The sequence below is a fragment of the Carcharodon carcharias genome, chromosome 14 (genome assembly GCF_017639515.1).
Source record: "Carcharodon carcharias isolate sCarCar2 chromosome 14, sCarCar2.pri, whole genome shotgun sequence".
Taxonomy (NCBI): domain Eukaryota; kingdom Metazoa; phylum Chordata; class Chondrichthyes; order Lamniformes; family Lamnidae; genus Carcharodon; species Carcharodon carcharias.
This window is the reverse complement of record NC_054480.1, coordinates 17,756,012-17,779,055: the sequence shown is the minus strand read 5'-3', so window position 1 is coordinate 17,779,055 and position 23,044 is coordinate 17,756,012. Positions and strand designations below refer to the sequence as shown.

At 40.7% G+C, this 23,044-nt stretch overlaps 1 protein-coding gene and 1 long non-coding RNA gene across 2 annotated transcripts; one reads left to right on the top strand and one right to left on the bottom strand.

Annotated features, from left to right (window-relative positions):
• Positions 1-10: 10 nt before the first annotated feature.
• LOC121286745 lies at positions 11-5,888 on the bottom strand. Its single transcript, XR_005945042.1, has 2 exons — positions 5,742-5,888; positions 11-140 (listed from the first exon to the last, which is right to left on the bottom strand). It is a non-coding gene; the product is annotated as an uncharacterized LOC121286745 (long non-coding RNA).
• A 19-nt stretch (positions 5,889-5,907) lies between these two features.
• Positions 5,908-19,653, top strand: rab5if (RAB5 interacting factor). The gene is made up of 4 exons (XM_041203773.1): positions 5,908-6,127; positions 13,419-13,522; positions 15,137-15,266; positions 17,242-19,653. Exons 1-4 carry the CDS (start codon positions 6,026-6,028, stop codon positions 17,281-17,283), a joined length of 378 nt encoding a protein of 125 aa, XP_041059707.1. The 5' UTR covers positions 5,908-6,025; the 3' UTR covers positions 17,284-19,653.
• The last annotated feature ends 3,391 nt before the right edge of the window (positions 19,654-23,044 follow it).

Sequence of the window (23,044 nt, the reverse complement as noted above, 5' to 3'; positions counted from 1 at the left end):
ATTTTTTTTCAATCAATTGTTGTGGTTACTGATGGTGGGTTCAAAGGGGTCCATGTTGTTGTTGATTCTTAATTTGTCATTCTCTGCCTTGTCCTTCCCCTTCATTTGCTACAGATCATTCTGTGTGCAAGAGGACATGCCTGTAGGAAAGTATTCAAAAGAAACATCAAATTAAATGTTACTGGTTTCAGCACTATTAATAACAGCAGAAATTAAAAGGATCAAGAAAGAAAAGTTAAAGCTTAGTACTGTTGCAGATATATTCAGAAGTGACAAAGTAAAATCAGGCTTGCTAAAACAGCAACAAGATTGCGAACCAAGAAACGCTTTATCAGTTGTCTAGGTAATCACAATTACTAGAGGTTTTTTTTATTCCTTCACGGGATGTGGGCATTGCTGGCGAGATCAGCATGTATTGCCCTTCCCTAATTACCCTTGAAGGTGGTGATGAGCCACTGCCTTGAACCATGTGATGTAGGGACATCTACAGTGCTGTTAGGGAGGATTTTGACTCAGTGACAGTGAAGCGATTGCCAAGTCAGGATGCTGTGTGACTTCGAGGGAAACTTGCAGGTGGTGGTGCTCCTGTGCATCAGCTGCCAGTGTCCTTCTAGATAGTAGAGGTCATGGGTTTAGAAGGTGCTGTCAACGGAGCCGTGGTGAGTTGCTACAATGCATCTTGTAGATGGTACACAGTGCTGCACTGTCCAGTGGTGTAGGGAGTGAATGTTTAAGGTGGTGAATGGGGTGCTAATCCAGCAGGCTGCTTTGTCCTGAATGGTATCATGCTTCCTGAGTGTTGTTGGAGCTGCCCTTATCCAGGCAAGTGGAGAGTATTCCATCACACTGCTGACTTGTGCCTTGTAGATGGTGGACAAGCTTTGGGTAGTCAGGAGGCGAGTTTCTCCCCATAGAATTCCCAGCCTCTGACCTGCTCTTATAGCCATAGTATTTATATAGCTGGTCCAGTTCAGTTTCTGGTCAATGGTAACCCCCCCAGGCTGTTAATAGTGGGGGATTCAGCAATGGAAATGCCATTGAATGTTATGGGGAGATGGTTGGATTCTCTCTTGTTGGAATTAGTCACCCATTAAGTGGCACGATTGTTACTTTCCACTTATCAGCCCAACCCTGAATGTTGTCCAGGCATTGTTGCATATGGACATGGGCTGCTTCAGTATCTGAGGAGTTGCGAATGGTGCTGAGCATTGGGCAATCATTCGTGAACATTCCCATTTCTGCCCTAATGATGGAGGAAAGATTGTTGATGAAACAACTGAAGTTGGTTGGGCCTAGGACACTACTTTGAGGAACTCCTGCAGCGATATCCTGATGATTGACCTCCAACAACCACAACCATCTCCTTTTGTGCTAGGTACATCTTCAACCAGCGGAGAGTTTCCCCCAATTCCCATTTACTACAGTTTTGCTAGGTCTCTGTGATGCCACACACAATCAAATGCTGCCTTGATGTCAAGGGCAGTCACTCTCACCTCACCTCTTGAGTTCAGCTCTTTTGTCCATGTTCGAACCAAGGCTGTAATGAGGTTAGGAGCTGAGTGGCCCCAGCGGAACCCAAAATGAGTATGTGAGCAGGTTATTGCTGAGTAAGTGCTGCTTGAAAGCACTGTTGACGATGTTTTCATTTTGTCACGAACGACAAACCCATCTTTGGAATTAATTAACCATTGTTGCTGTATTGGATATCCATAGGTTCTCGTGCTGCAGTTGCAATTCAGATTGGTGCTCCAGATCAATGTGACTATATTGAATTCCATCTACTGAGATGGACTGTATAGCTGTCTGGAGTACAGAAACAGACCATTTGCTCCAACTAATTTGTGCCGGTGTTTATCTCCCCACATAAGCCTCCTTACTTCACCTCTTTCTGTATAGCCTCCTGTTCCTTTCTCCTCTCAGGTACCTATCTAGTTGGCCTTTTAATGGCATGTATACTATCCACTCTGCTATTCTATGTGGCAGTGCGTTCTACATTCTGACCACACTCAGTAATAAGAACATAAGAAATAGCAACAGGAGTAGACCATCCTGCCCCTTGAGCCTGCTCCATCATTCAATAAGATCGTGGCTGATCACCTTGTGTTTCGATTTCCACATTCCCACCTAACCCCGATAGCCTTTGATTCCCTTGCCTAACAAGAATCTATCTATCTCTGCCTTAAAATTATTCAATGACCCCGCCCCCACCGTCTTCTGAGGCGGAGAGTTCCAAAGTCGCACAACCCTCTGAGAGAAAAAAATTCTCGTCTCTGTCCTAAAAGGGCGACCCCTAATTTTAAAACAGTGCCCCCTAGTCCTGGACTCACCCACAAGAGGGAACACCCTTTCAACATTCACCTTGTCAAGGCCGTTCAGGATCTTGTATACTTAAATCAAATCACCCCTTGCTCTTCTCAACTCCAGTGGAAACAGGCCCAGTCTGCTCAAATGTCAATTTAATTCTTTTAAGATTTTATCTTGACATTTTTGTCTTTTAAATTTCCCATTTTCAAATCATTAATTGACTTTGTATAATCTGCTCTTATGTTTTTTAGTAAAATCTTCAAGCATGTTTAGGACGCCGCTCAATATTCTGGGATTACAGCTTTATACTACAGGGCTCCTCATACAAGTTTTTTATATCAGTCATACGAGGCATATCAGATTGTAGGTTAGCTACTATCCCAAAGCTGGTTTTGCAACCCATGAGGACTGTCATTACAACGACTTGCTGTTATACAGCACCCTTGCTGTAGTAAAATGTCCAAAGACGCTTCACTGGCATTATATAACAACATTTTGACACTGAACTGCATGAGATTTTAGGACAGATGACCAAATGCTTGATCAAAGAGATAGGTGCTTCTTAACCTTAAAGGAGGAAAGTGAGGTGAGGGGTTTAGGGAAGAAATGCCAGCGCTTAGGCTGCTGAATGTATGGCTACAAATGGTGGAGTGATTAAAAAGGGGGATGAATTAGATAAGTGCAAATGTCCCTAAGAAATTATGGGGTAACTAGTAATATTTGTACAACAAAAACCCATTTTTTCTCTTGAAATATTATATTGACATGGTCGCTTACTGACTGAGGCTAATGTCAAAATTTGGGGGTGGAGGGGGCAGGAGATAAAAAAAGCATCAATAAAGAACTGTAATAAGGTGGAAAGCTAACTTGACTTCTTCCATTAAAAGGAATTGGTTATCAGAGCTACTAAGCAGGCACAGATTTAACAGACCATCTTTTGCTGGAAAAGCATGTTTTTAAGTTTTTAAAAAGTACTTATAAGTGCCCATATGTAACTCAGTCAATTCTTTTAATGGTAGGTATGTTAGTACTGGGGATTATTTCAGGCAGCCCATTATCAGCACCCTTAGGTCAGGCTGATTATAGCATAGCCAAGTTCAGTGATCCATTCACTTTACCCAAGCCACAAACTATTGTGGATACTGGAGAACCCCCTACTGCTTCAGTATCATTTTCCATTTCCCACACCAGCCGTACTGTGACTCTGTGAGAGATTGCATGATAGTATCAATATTGTAGTGTGGGCCGATACCCATTAAGAATTGCACTGTGGATTTGAGACTGCCCAAACTCATTTTTCGTAGGATTCTTGCACATAAACTTAGGTCGAGGAGTTGAAAGACCAATGGATACCCCACTACATCACCCAGATCCCCCATTATTTTTGTTTCAATGGAAAAAGTAGTTGGTTGACTTGCAAGAACTGGCATATCTGCAGACAAACCTCCTAAACCTGTTCCCATGGCCATGAGTGCACCACCCTTTCATCTCTGCAATTTAGGTTTGAATTTTACCAGGATTTAGTATAAGTTTTTTTGTCTTTAACTGTAAGAGTTTTGATGGTTTCAACCAAGATGCTTATTGTGAGCATGACTCTGCAAAACACAAACTTGCCCTAATTTGTCTTTAAATTGGCTGCACTTACATTCACTGCAAGGATAGGGAGAAGGTGGTTTAATGGTGATGTCACTGGACTAGTAATCCGGAGGCTCAGGCTGATGCTCTGTGGGTGTGGGCTCAGATTTCACCACGGCAACTGGTGTGAATTTAAATTCACAGCAAGGATGCTTTACTCTAAATTTGTTGCACGTTACATCTTATTTCTCCGAGTTTTTTTGTATTCATAGTAAAAAGATAATTTCTAAAAACCAGACAAGCCTTTATGACCCAGCAACCTTATACATGCTATGAATGGAACACCATGTCAGACACCTATTAGCCTTTACATACAGTTTGCCACACTGGATACTACATAGGTGCTTACCATGTTTCCTGTTTGAAAAGTGGTAAATACCACATTGTCAGACTGAAAGTATTCATATTTATTTCCAAATAAATAATGTGCAAATCAGTAAGGCACAGGGAGATACTAATGCTTTAAAACAATATATAACATCAGTTAATGAGTTAAAATGCTATTTTCTAGAATGCACTTCTTGCAGATTATTATCCAACAATGTTTTTCAGGAAACAATTTTTGTAGAACTTCAATGATCTAATGCTATAAGTAGGTAACGTGATTTATGTTTCATGCCGTAGAGTATTTGTACTCTGCTGAAGTTATTGAGAAAACTTTGCAGTGTGTTTCAAACAGAAGGTCTTTGAATCAGGAGCTGTCAACCAGTCCAATTTAAAGGTACAATTCAAGGAGATGTTTTTATTACATGTTGATCAAGTTGGCTGTCACCCAGGACTTGTTAATAATTTAAACAGTACATGCTTTGAATTTCTCCTACAAAGCTCCCATGATGTCCAGCTACTTAGGATGGCTGTAATATACTTATATCTTTAATGAAAATCAAGTGACTGTGGAGGAGGATCACAGTGCTGGTTTACTTGAAACCTTCCAATAGTGGGCAATGCAGTTATCAATTGCTCCAGCCATTTAAATTACAACTTAAAAGATTTCACTGTGCATTTTGAGTTTAAACAGGCTGTTTATTATTTTTCAATAGTGTCCTCCTCCTAGGGGGACAGAGTGTTTGGAGTATTTCTTGAAGTACTGGGCTACTTATATTAGCCTGAGCAAAAGACAACACATACCAGTAATAAACCATTCCTCTAACTGGAATCTGAAAAATACCCATTGGCCTTTGTGGATGCAATATTTTTGTCCTAAAGAATTGATTTCCGGTTCCTTGTTTTCATTTTCAAATCTCCTAATAGCCTCACGCCATACTATCTGCTTCAGTTGATACCAAGTAAGTAAATTGCATTTAACCATAACCAAAATAAAGGTTACACTTTGTTCATGCTCCTCTACTGTCAATGGGTACCTTTTCAGGCCCGAAAACTCCCTTCCCCACCTCCTGTCTTCTCAACCCCAATGCCAGTTTTAAAAACTTCCTCAGTATTGCACCACCCCTCCTCAAGATTTCTACCATTCCCTTCTGGTCAGTGGCCATTGTTTTCTTGGTCTATAGGAAAGCACTTTGTATTCTAGAAGTGTAAGTTATTGTAGATGGTAAAATTTTAGCCAGGACACTGAGACTGTAACTAAACACAGACTAGCAATTGCCCCAGGTCTTCAGGTTCCTAGTTGGCATTGTTCTGGCAAACCGTGGGATCCATTCACCTATTAAATTTGTCTTGTTTATTTTCTAATCACACTTTCCATTAAACATTTTTTAGACACTTGATTAATGTGAATGAGGAACCACAAAATGGTATTCTACACCTTATGTCTTGTGAAGAGGAGATGAAGAAATTGAACGAACCAAAAGATGGGAAAATAAAAGAATTGGATGAGTCTCAGCGCAAAGCCAAATGACAGCCATCACGTGACCCCGGGTCCCCCACCGCTTCGGAAGAGAAAAGATGGCGGCGCCCATGGCAGCACCGTCGCCCCGCCGGGAATGCCGGGATAGGGGAGGACTCCCTCCCTCCGCGGTCGCGCATGCGCCGATGTGGGCGCCCGCTGTTGGAGTGGAGTCGGCTTGGCTGGTGGAGCGCGGGACTGTCGGGGAGGGTTTTCGAGTGAGGCGCCGGGGGTGACAGGATAATGAGCGGGGGCAAGTCGAGAGAATACCTCCTGGCCAATGGCGGCGTGAAAGTATCCGTCTGGAGTAAAGTGCTGAAGAGTAACGCGGCCTGGGAAGACAAGGTGAGAGCCGAGTGGGTGAAGTGATTGAGGTGGGAGAGAGCGTGGGGCAGGGCAGGGCTGGGCTGCGCTGGGCTGGGCTGGAGAGGGACAAGGCCCGAGCCAGTAGCGCCCTGTGTGTGAGTGACACTGTCAAGAGCCATTGAGTGCAGTCACTGCTGCCACTCTTATTTCAGCACCGAGTAAACCATACCTGTGGAAAATTTCCACCCTATGCCCATTGGAAAATCTCCTTGGACTACTACCCTTCCAAACTTGGGCTGTGTCTAGGGGGGATAAAAAGCTTATTTTTTTTTTCTCCCAATCACACACTAGGGAGTGAGAGGTCGCAGCAACTTGAGATACTGGATCATGACCATATCACAAGTGAAAAGAGTATTACAAATCTCTGACAGTGAATTGAGACCAATGTGCTAAACATGTCCAGTGACAGTGTTAGCGATGGTAATGCAAGCTGAGCAGGCTTGTATGATAATCATGAATTACATTACAATTGGTTTGCGGGATTGGAAGGGAGTGCAAGGGGTGTTTTCATTTTCATGAAAATATTTTTATTGTACTAAAGTTCTTTTGCTTCCTTGTAAATGGACATTGCTCAGGAGTTGAAATGCTTCAAGTTTCAGAGACTGTGACCTTGCACATTAAAAGAGTATCAAGGTGTTGTTACCATAGAGCAATTTGAAAATAAATGGAAGGTTTGTGTTGAAAATGCAGCATAATAGTACTGCAAAGGAATACTTCCCAAAAATCCTATTTAATAAAGAGTTTACATATATGTGTATATAGCTTTAAGTATATGTATATAACTATATAACTTTATGCATCAGTATGCACATGAAACAGTCAAGAAATCCCAAAGAGCAATGTTTCTCATTGCGGCTGAACAGTTTAGAAAACCTGATGAAAGTTTTGATGAAGGGTACACATCTGAAAAATCAACGCCCATCATTTTTCTTTCCATTGTTTCAACATTGTTAATTTAGTTTAGATCTTTTGTTGAACCAAAGTTGAATTGAACGGGGTTAGTTATTGGCAAATTCAGATTAAGATTCTGAATAGTATGATGTGATATTTGATTGTCCTTGGCCTAAAAAAGTGGCTGTTAAAATAATTGGATGCAGCAGGATAAGAGTTATAGCTCACTATAGGTTTGTAAGCTTCAATTGCAACACTGTTAGTAGGTAGGCTATGTCAAAGATCATAGGAGTGTAATCACAGTTATGTGACAGAAAATGAAAGGTGACTGATGAGCTACAGGGTATGAGCTGTATTCATCTTGTATCCTGGACCTTTCATTATGTATTCTATTTATGCCATTCTTCATTAGTAATCGAGTGATCAAATGAATTGGTTATTATTTTATATGCAAACTTTTAAGAATAAAAACAATTTTATTTTTTATTGATGTAATTCAGTGATTGGCTTCAGTAAGCCCCCACCATCAAAATCCTGGGGGCTACTATTAACCAGAAACTGAACTGGAGCAGCCAAATGAATACTGTAGCTACATGATCAGGTCAGAGGGTGGGAATTATGTGGCCAGTAACTCGCCTCCTGACTGCAAGGCACAAGTAAAGATTGTGATGGAATTTTGTCCTCTTGCCTGGATGAGCACGGCTCCAACAACACTCGAAGCGTGGGACCGTTCAGGGCAAAACAACCCTCTTGATCAGCACCCAGTCCCACCTTAAGTGTTCATCACTGTCACACTGGCAGTAGTGTGTACCATATACAAGATGGAATGCAGCAACTCATCAGGCTCCTTCAGCAGCACCTTCCAAACCCACAACCTCTACCATTTAGGACAAGGGTAGCAGTTGCATGGAAGCACTACTACCTGCATGTTCCCTTCCAAGTCGCACACCATCCTGGCTTGGAACTATATCGCTGTTCCTTCACTGGGTCAAAACCCTGGAACTTCCTTCCTAAAGCACTGCAGATGTACCTACACAAGGTGGACTACAGCGTTCAAGAAGGTGGTTCACCACCTTCTCAAGGGCAAATCGGAATAAGCAATAAATGCTTGCCTTGCCAGGGACACACTCGTCCCATGAAAGAATAAAAAAGTGTAATATTGTAGGGCGTTTATTGTGCCAGCTCTTAAGTACAATGCTATCTTGGTGAAATCAGAAACATTTTTAAGAAAATAATTACCTTCCATGTGAACAAGTATGTGTAACAGTGCCCATGAGTTGAGAATACTGGATGGATGCTCTCATTTATTCAGGGTGAGGCTCAGTGTAGTGAAAGTGTTTGGGCTACTAAAGCATGAGAGTTGTTATGAAATCCAGACTTATCTCAGGTGAGAGCAGGGGCCTGAAACTCCAAGACTCAACAGGCCTCTGGAGTTTCTGTGCATGCGCACAGTACAGAATTTGAAGTTCTTTGGGCCAAGGACAATGGGCCTGTGCAAAAAGAAAACGGGGTCATGTGTCCCAGGAGCAGAGTGCCACAATTGAGAGGAGTCCAGGCAGGGGACCAAGGGAGGTTCCAGTTAAGTTAAAGAGAGAGCGGCAGAGAAAGAGGCTTCAAGCAGAAAAAAGGCTGCGGCTGGCAGACTTTAAGTTGTGAGGGCGCAGGAGAAGCCCTGGCAATCAGAGAAGGCAGCAGAAGGTTGGTGACCCCTTATTTTGGGCCTTTGGGGTAAAGGTAATCCTTTGGCGCAGTATTGTTCTTCTCAGTGGAGCCGAAGAGCTGAAATAGTGCTTGTGAGTTGGTGCTGGAGTGCAAACTCAGGAATACAGGGGAACAGTATCTATGGAGATAAGATTGAAACCCTGCGAGGCGGGCCTTTGTTGAGGCTGCCTGGGTTGGGACGACCTTTGGAGAGAATTCCAAGGTGAGATCTTTGAAGGTGAAGACTGCAATCCCTCGAGAGAGACAGTTTCAACAGACAAAAGCAAAATACTGGAGATCTGAAATGAAAACAAAGTGCTGGAAAAGCTCAGCATGTCTGGCAACATCTATGGAGACGGAAACAGAGTTAAGGTTTTGAGTCCAATATGACTGTTCTTCGAAACAGAGTCATATTGGATTTGACGTTAACACTATTTCTCTCTCCACAGGTACTACCGGAGTTTCAGTGAGATTAGTTGACTCCGTGTTTAATGACATCTGGGCGAGTTGTTGAGAAACCCTTGGAATCTATCATGGTCACATCTGCAGTGTGCTGAGTTTGACTGCAGTTTGCCAATTAATTTACCTGTATCTCATTAACAATGTATGTTAGAATATAAGTTAGATATTGTAGATTGTTTTATCTTTCTGACCTTGTATAGAAAGGTTTATTTTTGTTGGTTCAAAACTTGTAGATTCTTGTGGTTATATTCTCTAAGCAAGTGTCTTGAATCTCAAACTTTGTCTACTTGTGAACAAAACGTTATTGCTTCCCTAACTGGATCTTACCAAAACCTCATGAATCTGGTCCAGGATCATAACTGTTGTCACATAAATGAGCAAACACATCAAGTAAATGGAGCAGTTTCTATACTGAGAGTTGCTTCTATGTAATTATGAGCATGTGTTGTGAAAGATTGATATAAATATGCAAGTTCCTGTACAGTAAAAATGGTTATGCAAGATCATTTTAAGAGTTATTTTCTGATCAATGATTTAAATTGTACTAAAGTGATAGATAGAGATCCAGTTTGATGACTTAAACTGCATTCCACTTAACGCTACAGGTTACAAGCTACAGAATTATTTTTCCAAACAATTATAAGTAGATGGCATGGATTTTCTGAAATATCTGTTTTATGATGTTTGCCTGAGTCTTCCCCATTGAAGGATAGCCAGTCATGTTTAGTAGCAAAGTTTGAGCTTTGGCATTTTTACTGTTGCATGCTAATTCTTTCCCTGATTGTTATGTTAGCCTTTTCCTATCGATCTATTTATCTAAATGGCATTTGTCTCTCACACATTTTACAGTGAAGGAAGCCAGTCCTTGCTTTGGATCCTGAGATTTACACTGCCCTCTAATTAACCTCAATTTACTAGTAGCTACAATCAGCTACATTTGCCTACTTAAAACAGTGATCCTAAAGGACAGCAGTTTAGCAACAAAACATGACAATCCTGTGCCAGACCAAGGACAGCCTATAAAGTGTTGGCATTTATCTGTTGGTTTAGGTGAGCTTCCAATGACCAAAACGTCAATGAAGTGCCGATATACTTAAGGACTTAGTCACATCATTTTCCTACCAGAAGTAACTTGTCTGGAATATTGTGTTTACTTATGGGCGCCCCACTTTAGAAGGGATGTCAAGGTGATGGAGAAGATGCAGGAGAAATTTACAATAATGATTACCATGGATGAGCGGCTTCAGTTATATGGATGGATGGAGAAGTTCTTAGTTGTTGTTCTTAGAGCAGTGAAGGTTAAGATGACATTAAATGGAGATATTCAAAAACATGAACAGTTTGATAGAGTAAATAAGGAGAAACTGTTACTAATGGCAAAAGTGTCAGTAACCAGGGGACACAGACTTAAAGTGATTAGCAATAGAACCAGAGAAGAAATTAGGTTTTTTTATGCCGCGAGTTATGATTATCTGCACTGAGCTACCTGAAAGGGCGGTGGAAGCAGATTTAATAGTAGCTTTCAAAAGGGAATTGGATAAATACTTGAAGAGGGGAAAAACATTGCAGGGCTACGGGGAAAGAGCCAGGGAGTGAAACCAGTTGTGTAGCTCTTGCAAACAGCTGGCAGAGACATGATGCATTGACAGCCCCCTGTGTGGTATCGGTCTATGATTCTAAGTGCCTGCGGAGTGTTATTAGATAGATATCTCAGGTTACCAACTAAACATTATATCCCTGCCCCAGAACTCAAACTCTTGCGCACCTCCAATTTTCCACGTTTGGGTGCTGGGCCTTCAGATGTCTAAGCAGTAAGTGCTGGAATTCCCTCCCTAAACCCCTGCATCTCTCTACTTATCTCCTTCAAGATGTTCCTTAAAACCTGTCTCTTTAGCCAAGCAGTTGATTGCATGTCCTGATATCTCCTTGGTGTCAAATTTAATCTGCTAATACTCAGTGAAGTGCCTTGCGACATTTTACTTTGATAAAGGTAATAGTACCAGAGATTTCTGAGCACTGTTTAAAAGGTTAAAAGTAAGGCTGAGCTCAAGGCTTCCACTAATAGTTAAAGAGTAATGCACGGGTGATACTAAGCATTTTGTGTTTTCCACTCTGACTCTCTTGTCAACATTAATGGCAACCAGGCTTTCAAATTTAAAGAAAAACAACTTTTTGGGAATGGGTGATATAATCATGGTACCTGGGAAGCAAAGGAAATGGTTAAGTAAACATGTTAAGCCTTTTTTAAAGAATTAAAACATATTGAATAAGTTTTTATTAATTATAGTTCTAAATAAAGGGGAGTTTAAAATGGAAAACATTTGGAAGGGTGGACAGAAATAAATGTGTTGGATTGGATAGGGTTAATGCTACAAGAAGGTCAGTTTTCAAATCTGACCTTGCTTTATTTCTGCAAAAGACGTGGATTCAGCATTACAGTATTATGTTTACTGGAAACTTGGAAGCTCTTGTGTTCCCGCCCTAAACCTCCCTTCTCTATCTTACTTTCTTCCTTTAAAACACTCCTTAAAACATACCTCTCTGACCAACCTTTTGGTCATCTGGTCTGATATCTCCATATAAGGTTTGGTATCATATTTTATTTTATAATGCCTCTGTAAAGCACCTTAGGATAGTTTATTGTGTTAAAGGTGCTTTATAAACAATCCCAGTGAGTAAAAAGTCCCCTGCACCTGCCAGGGATGCGAAAGTTATCTAATAGAATCAAAGAATGTTACAGCACAGAAGGAGGCCATTTGGCCCTTCATGTCTGTGCCAGCTCTCTGCAAGAGCTGTTCACCTAGATCCACATGCCTGCCTTTTCCCGGTAGTCCTGCAAATACAACATTTATTCTGGATTTTATAAAGTGTAAACTCTGAAGCTGCGGAGAGGCTGGTTTATTGCAGTCATAAAATCTAGAGGAAAAACACATTATTTCAAGATGGTTCTTTTTCACATTCCACTAATAAATTCCAGATTTCACACTGAATCACTTTTCATTGTCTTTCACCCAAAAACTGAGAGTCGGAAAATTGCAGCTCTTACAAAAACCACTACATTCTTTTGTATGTCTCACAGTCAGTGAAATACAAAAGTTCCCCAAGTATTTGGTGTAACCCACATTCATGCTCACCTTAATTAAAAATTAAAAATAATCTTGTGAAATTCAAAATGAGCTGAAGCGAGGCCTTGTTTGGCAGAATCTTGTCCTGTCAGTAATTCCCATTTGCATTTAGCACAAAATGCAGATTAAAATCCAAAGGCCAGGATTTTACGGCCCTCCCACAGCATCATCCCTTGGCGGATGCGGCGAGCCATTTAAATCTCCATTCAGTTCGGCGGGACCATAATATTCCGCCAGGCGGCCTGGTATTAGAAGATAAATTTTAAAAATTCCTAATCCTGGAGCAACCATGTAAATAGGAGTGAGTGTAAGTTATTTTTGGCCCCTCGAGCCTGCTCTGCAACTCAGCAAGTTTATAGCTGATCTACCTTAGCTACACATTCTCTCACTATCCTTGTTTCAATCTCAGTTTTGAATATACTCAATGACTGAACATCCACAGCTCTCTGCTGGAGCGAACACCAGAAAACCCTTTCAGTGAAGACATTTCTCCTCATCTCAGTCCTAAATAGCCGTGCTCCTTTTCCCAAGACTAATCCGACTCTCAGATTCCACATCTCTTGGGATTTGCAGGAGTGTGAGAGTTTCTGATGTCCTGCAAAACCATTAGGGGTGTTCTTTGCTGAAAACTATAAAAAAAAATGGCACTGTGGAAACCCTGTAGAGAACATCTTGGGAGGTAAATACATCTGCACTGTACATGGCATGCAAGCTATTTTTGCTATCAGAAGCACAGCACTACTGTTAAATAGAGGTTTGTTGAGAAGCTAAATCCGGGCTAGAGATTACTGCTTGAAAAGCTAGTGCTTCAACTTGAGAAATAGGACCATATGAATAAATCTGAAGGGTTGTGTTCTGTGTAATGCTGTGTAATGGCATTTGCACCTCTCGTTACTATATTCAAAACAAAATTCTGTTACTATATGATTTCTGATTTGTTGCCGATTTCTAGCAAAATAGCCTTTGAAAAGTCAGTCTTGAATTGAAGCACATTGGAATTGATTCTTAGCTGATAACTGTTAATCTTTCTACATGTTGCTTTATAAGAATGGTGGACAAAGTGAATTGAATGTTTTTCCTCCTCTTTCCAGGATGAGTTTCTGGATGTGATCTACTGGTTTCGACAAATAATTGCAATTATTTTAGGTGTTATCTGGGGAGTTGTTCCACTTAAAGGATTCTTGGGAATAGCAATGTAAGTTCATATTGTGTTCCTTTCTCAATGAAATAAGAGTTAAGTCGGATTTATGTTGTGGATTTATAGTTCACAGCCATCCTTGTTAAATTATTCCCAGTTATGGGATTTGGTTTAGTTTGTTTAAAAGCAAGATCTGTTCTACACCATAAGACCTAGGAGCAGAAATTAGGCCATTCGGCCCATCGAGTCTGCCCTGCCATTCAATCAAGGCTGTTAAGTTTCTCAACCCCATTCTCATACACCATCCCACCCCTTGGGAAAAGTAGTGCTCGTATACCACATGACACTTCGCCAACCAGTTGGGAAGAAAGGCAATTGACTGATGCCATATCAATTCAGATCAAGCCAAACATTATGAACCGAGGGAATTCTTGAATGAGTGACAGCCCCCTCCCACCCTTCACATTCCAATTTTTATTTTAGCATTTTTGTTTTCTCCAAGTTTCCTTCTACAGCCCTCTTATCCTGCTGTTTCATCAGAATTTTGAGTTGGGCGAGCAACAGTCACAGTGCTAATCTGACTCAAGATTGTTTGTGTTGTCCACAAAATATACCCATTTCCTGCAGAAGTGGTTCAGGAATTGCACGTTGGGTTGCACTGCCAAAACCAAAGATGGTTCTGCCTGTGCTTTAGCCACATGGGGTGGACAAATCACTGGGATAGACAAAATTATAAATAATTAAAGGCCCTTATCTTTACTTATGCTTCATTTTCCCACTAAAATCAGGCCTCACATCATTACAATTTATTTCCACCATACATTCTACAAAGACACACATACATGCATCCAGTGGCCCTGCCTTCATTTCAAGCCCAGCAGGGTAATAGCACAGCTTTATAAACCGAGGACCAAGTAAAGCAGTTCTCAGTGACACAGAGACTGCTGAGAGGAAATCGACTCGATACACACACTTCTAGATTTGCTTGTCTGCCAAGGTTTTGCTGTTTTAGTTCCGTTTCTGTTGATTTCCAGTACAGAATATATTTGCAAGCAGAATAGGATTGTATTCAGGAAAATAACACATTTTTCAATAAGACATGCTGCTACTGTGTTGTGCTTCCCCAGTCTAATCGCATGGGGCTTCAAAGTAAATTTTCTGGGTACCCTGATGGCTCGTTTGGTGCAATCTTTGAAAGTGCCAGTTGACTTCTTAAGCTTCTTTAAATTTTTTAGAAGGGTAGAATGTGGAGCACTAGATTGGCTACGGCATCCCTAACATAAAAAGGAGAAAAATCAGCCAGCCTGCAATCCAACAACATCTGGAAAGTGTTTGTGTGTGGATGGGTCAGGACAAGATTGCATTTGGCAACAGCGTTCCCCATGATAGATTAGTCTAATACCCACTCTACGTTCATAAAGAATGTCATGGAAAAGGACACGATAAGCACGGAATTGTACTCCACTATAAATCAGCATCTACGGGTGGTGGGGTGTGGTGGGGTGGGGTGGTGGTGGTGGCGGTGGCGGTGGCGGCGGCGGCGGCCTCTCCTCAGTGGTTCAGTTTTTAAGTGAGAACGTTAAATGATACACTTGCCTCTCTTGTCGGTTTATAATCTTTGTAGGTTGGACAGATATCTGTGTAAATGCTCTTTGGGTTTTCTGCTTCCAGATTTTGTCTCATCAATGCTGGGCTTCTGTACCTCTACTTTAGCAGTTTTCAGCAAGTAGACGAGGAAGAGTATGGAGGAACATGGGAACTAACAAAAGAGGGATTCATGACATCTTTTGCATTGTTTTTGGTAACTGGTTATTTCTACACATAATATAAAGGAATCCTGCTAAGTAACATTTTTATAGTTTGAAGAATTTACAAGTTTCAACAATTAAATCATCTTCCTTCAGAGGCTTATATAAAGACTCAATAAACTTGACTGTTGTTGACGAGCTTGCCTTTTAAATACATTCTGTGATTGGTGCATATTGTGTGGTTCCTACTTCCATTATACACCGAAAGGATGTACAGAAGTATATTTTATTTGGGAAATTGTGTTCGTGTTCTTGAAATTACCATTACCTGTGTACAATTGACTAGCTCAAGATTATTGGAAGGGCTTTAAGTAGATCACTGTAGTGCATAGATAAATAACATTTGAAAAAACACATTTCTAAAAGTAGACTCGGATGCAGTAGAAGAAGTGAATACATTGCACATTAGTGGCAGTTAATGTCAATACAACTGAATGATGATGAAATGAATCATTGTTTTCTTTCAGAGTTCACTTCTGAGAGGGCTATGGTAAGATAGCTGGTTTGGTACTTATGCCCAGAAACAGTAATTGGGCTATAAAACTATCTAATAGTGCATTACCATAATTTTATACATAATAAAGCAGGTTGCCATAGAATTCAAAGAATGTGTTTAATTTCTTTCAAAAACTGATCTATTCTAAATAATTGAAGGCAGTCGGATAGGTCTTCAGTCTCAACTGTGCATGGGAAGGAAAGCTGGAGCTGCACACCGGCTTCTGGCTGGCTTAGAATAGGATTGAGATGCTCAGGAGCAGATCATCTGGGGATGATCAGGAATTACAGCTGGGGAATTGTATGTGAAAGGAGCAAGGTGGTTGCTGGGGGTGCTAGCAGAAGGAGCTCACTAGGTTCCAGTAACAGAAATGCAGATCAGTCGAAATAAAAATGAAACCAACCAAGATTTTTTTTTTTTAAAAAGTCAGCTTCAAAATTGAGAGCTCATTTGATATCTTTGTGTGTAAGAATGGCACATGGTGCAGCACTTGATTAGAAACACGAAAAGGTACCTGGCTTGATTCCTCTGTGGTTTGGTGGTATCACCCCTGCCCCTGAGTCAGAATTTTGTCCCACTTCAGAAACTCAAGCACATAATCTAAGCTAACAGTGCATTGCAGTACTGAGTGAGTGCTGAACTATCAGAGATGCTGTTTTTGGGTGAGTTGTTAAATCAAGACCCTGTCTGCCTGGGTGGATGTATAAAATTCCATGGTGCAATTTGAAGAGAAGAAGGGAGTTCTCCCCCATGCCTTGGCAAATATTTACCCTCAACTAACATCACAAAAAAAACTGGACATGATCTTACTGCTGTTTGTGGGAGCTGCTTTGTGACAATTAGCAGTTTCCTACATTAAAATAGTGACTACTATTCAAAATGCATTAGCTGTAAATATATGTTCCTGAGGTAATAATACAGAAATAAAAGTTTATTCCTATATCCTCTTCCATACTGATTTTATGTAATTTCAGCCAGTCTGGTGGTGGCTGAGGCGCGAAAATTGCCCTCTGTTTTCCTGTCTAAACCATGAATTCTGTCAGGCATAGACACCATTCTTCATCGTAATCTTTGGAGCTCTGCTGGAAAGCGTGCTAGCTGAGAGCAGATCAGTTCACCCTCTGGAGTGAAAAAGCCTGTTAACACACAGTCTGGGCTGATAGATGATTTGCTGCCCGGGTTGCATATGTTAGAGTATTATTGGCATTTTTGAAATCACATTCCAGCATGAGTCTGCGCCCTTGGGAGATGAGGAGAGAGAGCCCGAGTGCAGGCTAAATTAGTTAAAACTGTTTTAATAAAACTCAGTTGCCGCTTATTTATATTTTACCCAAATGTTGAAAAAATAACTTGGTGCTGCATGAATAATTTTCTTTTAAGTAGATCTGTCATAGACTTTTGTGGGAAGTGAAACTAACTGACTATGTTTTCAAATGTGGCTTGTTAAGTTTTCACCTTTTATTTTATTCCAGGTTGTTTGGATAATTTTTTACACTGCAATCCACTTTGATTAATGATTGGAAAAGGCTGTCTGAACCTGTCAAGTTTTAAATTGCGAAAGGAGGGAAATGAAAACACTTTTAACTGTGTTTACATTATAAAAACTGGCATAGTTCAGAATTTTTTGTGCCATCAAATCACGGGACCTGTGAAGAAACCTTGGGATATCTTGCAGCAAGCAGGATTCCCACTGAGGCTGTTTTAATGTCTGCAATAATGTACGGAACATCCCAGGAACCTTAAAAGACATGGATCTCTGTTTTAAGACTGTTTTAAGAGCTACAGCAGCGTTGAAAGTCTGACGCCAACCATGTCAAAGTGCAGCTTCCCAGTGTCAAGCCCTCTAATGTCGGTACTCTTGTTGTTAGTATCTGTTTTAATTTAACAAATGTAAATTACTTGTAGAATTGGAGATGAAACATTAATTTTTGACTTGTACATCTTTCAGAGTTTGTATTTCAGACTTTATAATGGAAAATGATTGCACCTTTGGGTGGCATTAAAGTTACAAACCAAGACTGTTTTGTACCTGCTTCAGCCAGCATTTCAAAACTTCACTCACCTGACAAGGTTCAATACCCGGGCCAGATTTCAAGTTTCTCACCCTGGTTTCTATTCATGTCTTCCTCTTTTGATTTTTTTTTAGTTCTAATATATATATCTGACAATGTGGATAGATATTAGGCACTTTGCTTTTGGTGTACAGTATTTCCAAAACTTTGAAACCACCTATCTTTCTCTGACAGCAAAATACATCTGAACGTTAATGGACAGAAAAAAGACATTCTGGTCCGTCCAGCCTGATTCGTAATTGTGATACCTTATGCATCACAAGACCTGCAATCCCCATTACATTAAAATAAACCGTGACTTCCTGGGAGAGGTGCAAAATTGTATTTTAAAACCCAGGTAAATTTGGGGAGAGAAAGTCTAGGAAATCCCTCTCCAACCCCTCCTACCTGATCAAAACTAGCTCAGGAGTTCACTTTGGCCTTGATAATTCCTTGCAGTGCCTCCCTTTTGTAAGAGGTAATCTCTGCCCCAGCTAGAAACAGTTCCAACTCACTTGAAGGAATTCAGTGAATTGGTGTCCACCATACAAGTTGGCAGCATGTTACAGAGCTCCACTTTTCTGTGGCAAAAGAACCCCTTCCTAACCAAGAACTGGCCCTATACATCTTAAAATTGTGACCACTGGTCCTTTCCTACCTATTTAATTGGAACAAACTGCCAGCTCCCAAACAGTCTATTCCCTGCATCATCTTAGAAACCTCAATCAGATTGCTTGGTATCTGTACTTCTCTAAAGTGGAATCTCAATTTTTTCAGTTTCTCGTGATAACAAAATATATTTTAATATTTTTAACTGCAAAACTTTATAAATGAGACATTGTAATGGGACCAGTAGATATGGAATATGAGTGATCCACTAGATTGTATTTTTGCTGAAGGACAGTGTAGTCGGTGCTGTACTTGCACATAGAACTAGAGGTGATTAAAATGTTATTTAAATAATCTTACAAGATCATAGCTATATCTCTGAATGTTTAAATGCTGCTTGCACCTGGGTGTTATAGTCAGTATTCTTATTGCTATGGCCCATTTTCTTCTTACAAAATCTGCGGGTCTGCAGACTTTTCTCCAGTGTTGCATTCTGATGATGTGGCCTGTGTTTCAACTGACGACTCTGGGTTTGCTGCAATCACTGAAACAAACTTTGCTGTATTTTTTTTTCTCGTTTCATTCAGTTTGATGTACAGCTAGAATAGTTAGCAATGTTCAAATGATCTGGAGATTTTTTTTGAAGACTGATGGGCAAGTTGTGGGTGGAAGTCTTAAGGCAGCTGTCTCCAATAAATTCAGCACCCACCTGGAGCTGTCCTTGCTGTCCAGGGACTGAAAATGTGAAGAATGGAAGCATTTAATTTGGGCAAGAGAAGTGGAAAGAATTATGGGTTGTGCTTTGTCCATGTTTGCCACTGACCTCTGCCATGGTGGCACTACTGGATGCAATGTGCGAGAAATTGATGTTTCACCATGGATTTGAGTTTAAGCAGACTGTTGATTGCACCTAAGTTGGAGTTTGAACCACAGCTATGATGGTCATCTGAGCTGTCTTACATTCATTGGGTACATTGCAGCAATTCTGTGCGGCATTGTGTGCAGTAGGGAGTGCCATTTTGGGAGAAGAGGACAGCCATATCCTTCAAGAAGAACATAGCTTCTGGTTCAGTGTGGTGGAACCATGTTGATCACTGATGTAGAGGCCTTGCAAAGACAAGTGGGGAAATATTCTATTCAATTTAAAGACATTCTTGCACATTGTATCCTGTCTTGAGCATGAACATAGTGTATATATCAAAATAAAAATACAATTTACTTTGATTACATGATTCTATCCTGAAAAATCTTCCTTTAATGCATTTTACAGTTGATACAGTTTGGTTTATTGCCTTGAAACTGATGAATATCTCAAAATTGCAAGTGTGCAAAAATACGATACAGGGATGTAACCTGAATGCAACAGTTGTCTAATCCATTATATGTAATGTGGTTTTATACTGTGCACTCTGTGCCCTTGGCTCTATGAAGTGCTTATTTACACCTCCTTTCTTCTGAGCTCAAAGTTGTAGGTTCACCTGGCAGTATAGAAATGAATTATGTCATCCAGGTTGACATCAAGGTAATACTATGGGAATGCTGCATTGTTGAAGGTACGGCAGGTGACTTAAGAAACCAAAGTGTCTCTGCCTGTTCTGATTGATGCAAAGGTTCCAATGCCACAGTTTGGTGAAGAGCAGGGAGTTTTCGTGCGTTGACCAACATTCCTTCCTCAGCCAAAACAACAACAAGTTAACTAGATTTTTAATCTCATTGCTGCTTCTGGGATTTTTCTTTGTGCAAATTGGATGCTACAATTGCCTAAGTAACAGTTACTTCTCAGATGCAGACAAATTGAATGTGAGATTATTTTGGACATCCTAAGGAGATGATAAGGTGCTATATTTTCTTTTCCTTGTATCCTCCTACAGTTTATTCTGCATTGTTAGATTTCAAGGAAATTGAGTGGCTAGCTCTAAATTCCATTGCTTTGTTCACACTTTAAAACAGCCATAACAACCCTAATAAAGGGGAAGGTTGCTTGAGGTAAGAATAGTATTGTGGGAATTAAAGGAGCACAATGCTAGTTATAATATTTTGATAGGACATCATTGCACTGGCAATATTGATTTAGGATGAAAAGAAAATTTATAAAAGGGCAGTGACTTAAAACCACATCTGACGAATGTGCTAATGCCATCGTGGGTTCTTTTTACTTTGTTTAATGAAAATATTTCATTTTAAAGACTTTCAGCCATTACAGCTACACCCAGGTCTCATTGCAGAATGATGCTGACATAGCCTTCGACTGCCAGTCTGCAGTCCCAGACTGCTGAGGGAGGAGATCGCAGGAGCTCTGACCCAAATTTTTAATTCCTCTCTGGCCAGGGGGCAGGTGCCAGAAGACTGGAGAACAGCTAATGTGGTTCCGCTATTTAAGAAGGGGTGTAGAGATAAGCCAGGGAACTACAGGCCAGTGAGTCTCTACGTCAATGGTAGGGAAACTATTGGAGAAAATTCTGAAGGAGATAGTCTCTCTCCACTTGGAGAGACAAGGTTTGATCAGGGATAGTCAGCATAGCTTTGTCAGAGGGAGGTCATGCCTAACAAATTTGATTGAATTTTTTGAGGCGGTGACCAGGTGTGTAGATGAGGGTAGTGCAGTTGATGTAGTTTATATGGATTTCAGCAAAGCCTTTGACAAGGTCCCACATGGGAGACTTATGAAGAAGGCAAATGCACATGGGGTAATTTGATAAGGTGGATAAGTAGGAGACAGAGGGTGATGACAGAAGGATACTTTAGTGACTGGAAGCCAGTGTCCAGTGGTGTACCACAGGGATCTGTTCTTGGTCCCCTATTATTTGTCAATTATATAAATGACACAGATGACCATGTGGGGGGTAGGATTAGTAAGTTTGCAGATGACACAAAGATTAGCCGAGTGGTTAACAGTGAGGTTGAGCATCTTGGGCTACAGAAAGATATAGATGGGATGGTCAAATGGGCAGATAAGTGGCAGATGGAATTTAACCCTGAAAAGTGTGAGGTGATATTTTGGAAGGAGTAATTTGACAAGGAAGTATTCAATGAACAGCATGACACTAGGAAGTTCTGAGGAATAAAGGGACCTTGGCGTGCGTGTCCATAGATCTCTGAAGGCAGCGGGGCGGTGAAAAAGGCATATGGGACACTTGCCTTTATCAATAGAGGCATAGATTACAAAAGTAGGGAGGTCATGTTGGAGTTGTATAAAACCTTGGTGAGGCCATAGCTGGAGTACTGTGTGCAGTTCTGGTTGCCACATTATAGGAAGAATGTGATTGCACTGGAGGGGTTGCAGAGGAGATTCACCAGGATGTTGCCTGGGATGAAACATTTAAGTTATGAAGAGGTTGGATAGACTTGGGTTGTTTTTGTTGGAGCAGAGAAGACTGAGGGGGCGACCTGATCGAGGTGTACAAGATTATGAGGGGCATGGACAGGGTGGATAGGGAGCAGCTGTTTCCCTTAGTTGAAGGGTCAGTCACAAGGGGACATAAGTTCAAGGTGAGGGGCAGGAGATTTAGGAAGGATGTGAGGTAAAAATATTTTTACCCAGAGGGTTGTGACGGTCTGGAATGTGCTGCCTGGGAGGGTGGTGGAGGCAAGTTGCCTCACATCCTTTAAAAAGTACCTGGATGAGCACTTGGCACGTCATAACATTCAAGGCCATGGGCCAAGTGCTGGTAAATGGGATTAGGTAGGTAGGTCAGGTGTTTCTCATGTGTCGGTACAGACTCGATGGGCCTCTTCTGCACTCTGATTCTGTAGCACAAGGTCTGATGAATGAACTTTAAACAGCTGCATGTTCTACTTTTACCAACCCACTTTGAGGGTAAAAGTGGATTGACTTTTAATCATTTATGCCAAGGGCACATGCACAAATCTGTCTTTTCACTAGATCAGATTCTGAAAACTACAATCTAAGCCTGTATAGAGTTTGAATAGATATTTTAAGTTCAGTAACAACAAAAATTAGCACTACCAGTTTAAAGAGAAGCCTATTTCTCCTAAAGTGCCCAAGTGCATAAGTTGTTAAAGGAGTTTGTCTGTAATCAATGGTATTCTAAATCCGTCACACTAAGATAGCATTTTGTATACCAGCACAACATCATTCCCCTGGACAAAAACAATGCATTGAGATTAAATCATTTATTTTTCTATGATTTTTTTTCTCAACCCTGGTATTGCATATCGAAGCTCCTGGACTGAAGCAACACATTTCATACTGGTTGTCTCGAGACTTTAAAATCACATAGAATCTTACAGCACAGAAGGAGACCATTTGGCCTTTTGTATCTGTGCCAGCTCTTCAAAAGAGCTATTTAATCCTTCCCATTCTCCTGTTCTTTGCCTGTAACCCTGCAAGTTTTTCCTTTTCAAGTTTGTATCTAATATCCTTCTGAAAGTAACTATTGAATTTGTCTCTCCCTTTTCAACTGTCATGATAACTAGAAAAAAAAATCTTGTTACCGTTTGGATCTTTTTTGCCAATTATCTTATTGGGCTGGTTACTAACCTCTTGCTAGTGGAAAACAGATCCTTCCCATCACTATCAAATCCTCTTGTACATCTGACATGTTAGCTAACTAACTGGGTGGGCATAAAATAGTTAACAGTATAATAAAGAAAC